The following is a 7177-nucleotide window of genomic DNA, read 5'->3' on the forward strand; positions in this document are numbered from 1 at the left end:
TGCATTGCCCATAACTTAAACAGTTAGTTCCAATTGATTCAGGATTAAAGTTAGGCAATTAATAATTTAATTAATCCATAGTTCCAATTTAATTAAGATTAAAATTAATTTGGCAATCAATATTTTATTCCCTAAATATTATTTAGAACAAAACATAGATATTGGCATGCATGACACTGATGTAACTCCTTTTCAGATTTTCTCTTCCCAAAAGTTTTGGCATTGCATGTGTGTGTGGAGAAATGCAAATTTGAAGACATCCATACATATAAACCAAATAATACAAAATAAAAGGGAATTTATGCTTTACTATTTGTCTTTCTCTTTGGCTTCTTTCATTGACTTTTTTATTCGATGTTTGTTATTTAATCATGATCTTTTTCAAAAAAGAAACTAAACTTTATGATACAATGATTTAGGACAAAAATGTTATAAATACATAAGTTTATTACGTTGTATTTATATTCCACGATGTGTTGGTATCAATCAACTATCTTACAGATTATAGTTTTTTTTTACAATTCTAACGATGGTTGAAAATGCCAATCAGTAATTATTATTATATATTTTCATAACTAAAATAATTCATCATACTCCAACTCACATCACTCGGTTGATCTTTGTAAGATCATCTAACAAGGTCAACTACTCTTATACATGAAACTAATAGCAAATTCTACTGTGCACCCGGGGAGAGAGAGAGAGAGAGAGAGAGAGAGAGAGAGAGAGAGAGAGAGAGAGAGAGAGAGAGAGAGAGAGAGAGAGAGAGAGAGAGAGAGAGAGAGAGAGAGAGAGAGAGAGAGAGAGAGAGAGAGAGAGAGAGAGAGATGGCATTATGGTGATTTTACATAGCAAGAAAGGGTAGCTTGGTAAAAACACATTTCGCTATTTCTAGTTTATGGAATCAACACATAGGGATAGGGTAGCTTCCTCCTCAATTATTCTGAGCATCTGGTGGACTGCACCTGCTATCTCGTCTGCTGAATTTAGCCTGCATCCTTCTTCCACCTGCATATGTTTTCCCCATTTTTCATGATTAATTGAAATATATATATATATATTATTTATGCTCAATGTTTCCTTAATTTTAATTACAAGACAAACAAACTAAACTAGGAAACATCAACGTTTTTGGAAAAAACATCCTTTTCTACCTATCATTTCCAAAACATTAACGGAATTAGGTCATACCTGGTGGAATTCCCAAAAATACCCTCCCCATTGTACGTTTTAATAATTTATTTTTTCCCTAGAAAACCCAAACCCAAAACCATGCACTCAAAATTAAACACATCGAACTTTGAACTTTTGGGTTTATTACGGACTCTCTTTGTTATTTCGTTTTCCTTGCCATGAGAAATTTTTTGTTTTCCAAGAAAAAGAAATTTGTGTGTAATGATAAAAATAGCAAGTACTGGGAGCATCTCTAAAGCTGGTTTTTTGCATTGTGAAGTCATCCAATGTAATGTCATTTTCATCTTCACACTTTTGCATGAACACTATATACATGAACAAGTATTTGTTTTTGTGTATAATAATGCAGATGGATGAAAAACAACGGTTGGGATGCAATGCAGGGTTTATCATCCAAGTATTATGAAGAGCACATGCTATCTATCTATCTTACGTACCTTAACACTGATGGAGTAGAGAACCAAAGGGTCCAAGGTGGTGACATTGAGGTGTAGTACGGACATATGAAGTGTTTGAAAACAAGCCACCATTTTCGAGAGCTGAGTGAGCCGTTTATGCGATAGGATCCGGATATTAGCATGCGTTTCGATCAAAGTCACCTCGATGTCTGCAATTGCTGCCTTGCTTTTTGAAGTGTACTTGTTAGGAATTTGAGAGCAAGTGTATTGTGGGTAAGAAAAGAATTGTGAAAATGGAGGGGGAGTTGATGATTCGTTGAAATTATTATTATGTCCTCCCTCGTCTTCTTGCTGTTGTTGTTGTTGTTGACTTAAGATGAACTTTTGAGCTTCAAGAGACTGTAACAGATGTTCAAGCTCCTTCACAAACTCTATGGCACCACCAACTATGGAAGCTTGGTCGCCCTGCAGGTTAAAGAACACAAGGGGTATAAATAATTGTTGAGCAAACCAGAGTTCAGGGATCGAATCAGCTATTTGTTTTATAGGTTTTTTCTTCTGGAAATTAGTACAAGTTTAAATAATTAAGTCAACCATACGAAACTGTAAAACTTTGGCTTGTTATTGTTGTTCATGTTTCTCCTTGGGTCCATATAAGATTAAATGCATTATATCCGACAAATTGACACGAAAAGTGATCTCTAAAAAGAAGAGAAATGCTTTTGGAGATCAAGCACTGTTAATCACAGTGTTTAAGATTTTTGTACCAGGAGAGAGATTGAGAGATATGCCAAGATTTCTGACCGTTTTGACCTTTGGCGTAATCGGTATAAACCAAGTCTTTCAAATCCATGGTTGTCTTGTTCAAGATTCACCGTTAAAAAAAAAAATGAATTCTTTCTAAACTTTGAAAATTGTCAAGATTCAAATTTTAGTAATTTAACTTGAGCACAATCTACATTAAGCATATGCTTTAGTACTTTCGTTACTTTTTAAAATAGTTTAAAAAGACCATATATATATATATGAATCTGCATTGCAATCTCTTGCACAATATTTTGGAATTTTTACTGCGACAAAAAGTAGATTGAAAATAAAGCTAAGAACTTTTCAAGATCTTTTGAAGATAAAGAAAGAAGAAAAAAAAAGAATGTGAATTGAAATAATTGAATTTGAGTCGACTATTTTATGGAAATTAAACAGGAAATAATTGAAATCCAAATCCCCATATATCCGAAATGTTCTTTGATTCATTAATCTACAAAAATAAATCAAGGATGAACTGTATCAAAAACCCTATGAATATATTAAAGAGAAAGTGATTAAATAAGTAAAAGAAACTAACCCTTTGGACGTAAGATTCCGGCATGAGAGAACGCAAGACGGCGAGATGCTCATTCATTTGTTTCCGGCGATTCCTCTCGACGGCAATGTGAGTCATTCTTTGAGTTTCAGCTTCTTCTTTATTCTTGCTAACCCTAGGCCTTCTTCTCCTCTTCTTCTTCCCTCCTCCTTGTATCCCTAAATTCGGATTGTTGCCGTTGTTATTATTACTGTAGTTCTTCTCTGGGACTTTGCCACCGCAGTACGCTTGCACTGCCATAGACATCTTTGTGGTGGTTGTAGTTAGAGATGAAGTGGAACTCATAATTTCCATGGCAGCAGCAGCACCTGTGAGTTCTTGACACAATTGATTTAGAGGAGGGTTAGGGTTTTCGTTATCAAGATGGTAGAAGAAACTACTACAAGGATTAGTGTTAGTAGTTGTGGTTTCAGAGGAGTCATTGCAGCTAAAAGGGGTTGCAGAGATGGTGTCATAGATTATGAAGTTGAGGAGTTCATTGGAAGAAAGTGTTTCCAAAGCCATGCTCTCTCTCTTTTTGTTATCTAATGTGTGGCAACTTTAGGCTTTTGTGTTTGTTCACATATATCTATTTATATTATATGAGGTAGAGTGGTGTAACCCTATGCTACTATTCAACTCGCTCCTTTTATCTTCTTTAACTTTTTTCTTAGGCTAGATTGACTAGTAATCTATTACATTTACCAATATTAGCCATGAAATTCGTCTGAACGGGTTATTATTATTAGTATTTTCAGACCACCAAAAAAACTCTAGCTCGAAGGTGACTAGATGTGTATTAAAGTAAGTGGGGTTATTTTTGGCTCATTAATTAGGGTTAAAATAAGTTGAAAATAATTTTTTTGGCTCACTGATCAGCGTTAAAATAAGTAAATAATAATTTATTTTTTGACTAACTGACTAGGGTTTCTCGAGTATAATTTTTTTTAGAAAAATGGTATGTAGTTTTACTATAATTGTATCGTAACTATAGAATAGTTATCAATTATTAGAGTTCGTCTAAGTGGTTATTATTATTAGAGTTCTTTATTGATTTTTATTATATAGGGTTATCTGTCTAAGCTTATAAACGAAGAAGATTTTTCTTAAATTTTATTGTTGACAATAGTAAGTTAATAGCAAAAAATATAGTTTTCTCTCCAAGTTCCTACGTAATATGGGTTCACCGTCAATCTTTGTTTGCCGCCGTCTACAATTTTATATATTCATCACATTGTGTGTGCTTCCACAATCTTGTAGGGTTCCAATGAGAGCCCTAACTTTCCTCGTGGTTGGGTGTGGTTGACCTCATTTATCTGAATGACCATCTCACTAACTTTGAAAGCTCTACCTTGAATACGTTTGTTGTAGTACTTTTTCGGGCTAGCTTTGACGGATGTGGGTTAGCTCTCGTTTTTCCACAACCGGTTCAAGGTTGTGACATAGGTTTTGGTTGAAGTGTTTTTATTTGAAGTCATGGACTCGTAGTAACCTAAGTGTCAGTTCAAGGGGAGTACAACATTGGTGCCATATACGAGGATAAACGAAGTTTCTTGGGTGCTTACTCATGGGGTTGTCCTGTATGACCAAAAGACAGTGGAAATTCATCGATCCAGATCCCTTTTGCCTTGCCCAGGTGTTTCTTAATACCGATAAAGTGAAGTGTTTTTTGTAATCTACTGATCAGCTTACTAGCCTTTGAATGAACTTTTTGTAAATTGTAATTCATTTTTACCAACCAATGTGTGGCACTATAAATTTGGTAGGAAGTTTTTCCATGTAATTTGATGATGCTCCGGTCGGTTATTGTTGCCAACGGTTCTGCCTCGATCAACTTGGTGAAGTAGTACACCGCCACCGTAATGCCCTGTTTCGAATCATTTCCCATTGCGGGGTAATGATCAAGGAGTGAGTATTAGTAGACTTAGAATCCTTGAAGAATTGATTTTGGACTCATTTGGAGGTGAATGATGTAGTTCGGGTGATCTAGGTATTCAATTTGTGTTTTGGAGCCCAAGGGTATCGGTAAAGGCGTTGGTTCAGGCCTTTATGAATTTTATATTTTATTTAGGTTGGTTTTTAGGCTAAATAAAGTTGATAGAAGTGTAGGTCTTCTCGTTACCATTTCGTGGATATAAATAACATCTAAAACGGATAAATGATGCAAAATTATGACCATTTGAAGTTAGAAGGTTTTTGGGCAAAATCAGGTACGTATGGCGTACCAAGTGGTAACACAAGGCGTTCAAAAGGGAAATAGACGTGGGCCAACTTGGGAACGCATGGCGTTAGGGTTTGGTCCCTTTATAAGCATCATTATGGACCGAAACCTTTTCCATTTTTCAACCTCCAACCTCTCTAACCCTAAGGACGAAACCCTAGCCTCCATTTATGCATTTCTTGAGCTTTATGGTGATTTATGAGTGTTTTGATGCTTGAGGAAGAAGAACAAACTTCTTGAAGGGTCGTTGCTTGACTTGGAGCTTTTGGATCCAGGATTTCTGCACCTAGATCTATCTTCTGGAGGTATAAAGTCTGAACCTTAACAACTCTTTCATGTATATCTAGATAAGTAGTATTGTGTTATGGTTTTGGTCCCTTTGAGGTGGTTCTTGTAAGTAGAAGTCGCTCTATGACCTTTGAGCTTCATATTTGGTCCTTGTTGAGGTTATGGAATCATAAAGTTTGGATCTTGAAAGATAAAAACCTTCCATGCATGATTTTGTAGTCATTTGATGAAGCATGGGACTTAGGGTTTTGATTTGGGTCCCATTGAGTTATGCTAAGTCATAAAGTTGGAAACTTTATGACTTAAGAAGTCCCTTTGAATCAGATCTGGAAGTTTGGACTAAGATCTTAAGGTAAAAGCTTGCATCTTGGCCTCTTCATAGAGTTGGAATGCTTGAAATCATGACTATTTTGGACCATGCAAAGTTGCCAAGTTGTCAACTTTATGGATTAAGTTACTGATATGAAACTATTTTGAAGATTTGGACGTTGGAATTAAGGTATTAAAACTTTAGGGTAATCTTTGGTCATTAGTCGGGAACGTCGTGTGTTCATCTCAAGAATGTGGCGTGTTCCGGCAGGCGGTCCTGATCCGCAGTCAGGCGACGAACATCGAACACTCCACTAGGGAATGTGGCGCATTCGTCTCATCAGTGGGCTTTTGTGGGCTTTTAGACTTGGACTATTGAAATGGGCTTTGGTTGGGCTGGATTGTTTCTTTGGGCTAAGAACTATCTATTTGGGCTCTGGTTGGGCCTCAGGACCTTAAGTGGGCCTTAGGTTGGTTTGGGCCTAATTTGGAAAATTGGGTCATTGGTTGATTAATTGGCCATTGGGCCTTTTAGGTTATAGTTGGGCCATAGTGTTGGACAGGTAGGGGTAAAATGGTCTTTTTACCCCGGGTATGAAATTATAATTATAGATTAGAACCGAATTGCTAATTGGGTGTCATTTAATATTGGTAGCTCCGGTAAGTGGACAAGGCATCAGTTAAGGATTTGTTTCAGGAAGCTTCTGCATTCGAGGTGAGTCTCCTCACCATACCAATGGGTCGAAGACACCAAGGCCGACCTATTATGTGTTATGTGGAATGCTAGTTAAGTACATGATATGCTAGTTGATTATGTGGTATGTGGTATGCTAGTTGTCTTTGTGATGCTTGCATGAAAGACCTCGAGGGGGGGGGGGGGTTCCTAAGGCACTTGGGTGTAAGATCTTGGAGGGTTTCCATGGCATCCTTAGTAAAGACCTTGGGGGTTCCCGAGGTACTAGGGTGTAAGACCTTGGAGGGTTTCCATGACATCCTTAGTAAAGACCTCAGGGGGGATTCCCGAGGCACTTGGGTGTAAGACCTTGGAGGGTTTCCATGGCATCCTTGGGCTAAGACCATGTGGGGGTTCCCATGGCACCCGGAGTAAGAACCTGGAGGGTTTCCAGGGCATCCTTATATGTTTGTATGTATGGTTTATATGACATCCTCATATGTTGTATATATGGGTTATATGGTAGTGGGTTTAAGACCATGTGAGGGTTCCCATGGTACCCAGTGTAAGACCTTGGAGGGTTTCCATGGCATCCTTATATGTAGCCTATACGGTTTATGTGATTTTTATGGTTTATGTGATTATGTGGGGTATGCTCTGGGGAACTCACTATGCTTCGTGCTTACAGTTTTGTTTATGGTTTCTGGTACCATCGGTTTGGAAAGGAAGGGTCCGACTTGATCGTAGCGCTC

At 37.3% G+C, this 7177-nt stretch overlaps 1 protein-coding gene across 1 annotated transcript; it reads right to left on the bottom strand.

Moving 5' to 3' along the window:
• Positions 1–533: 533 nt before the first annotated feature.
• On the bottom strand, positions 534–3518 carry LOC145091717 (transcription factor bHLH94-like). The gene is made up of 3 exons (XM_079029494.1): positions 2938–3518; positions 1632–2057; positions 534–1008 (listed from the first exon to the last, which is right to left on the bottom strand). Exons 1-3 carry the CDS (start codon positions 3457–3459, stop codon positions 892–894), a joined length of 1065 nt encoding a protein of 354 aa, XP_078885620.1. The 5' UTR covers positions 3460–3518; the 3' UTR covers positions 534–891.
• Between the last annotated feature and the right edge of the window lie 3659 nt (positions 3519–7177).

Source organism: Lactuca serriola, chromosome 3 (assembly GCF_051521515.1).
Source record: "Lactuca serriola cultivar US96UC23 chromosome 3, Lser_US96UC23_V15, whole genome shotgun sequence".
NCBI lineage: Eukaryota > Viridiplantae > Streptophyta > Magnoliopsida > Asterales > Asteraceae > Lactuca > Lactuca serriola.

Coding starts and splice junctions, on each gene's coding strand:
- LOC145091717 (XM_079029494.1), bottom strand. CDS start 3,459: ATGGCTTTGGAAACACTTTCTTCCAATGAACTCCTCAACTTCATAATC. Junction 2,058..2,937: donor CGGAATCTTACGTCCAAAGG/GTTAGTTTCTTT, acceptor TTTAACCTGCAG/GGCGACCAAGCTTCCATAGT. Junction 1,009..1,631: donor TCTACTCCATCAGTGTTAAG/GTACGTAAGATA, acceptor AAACATATGCAG/GTGGAAGAAGGATGCAGGCT.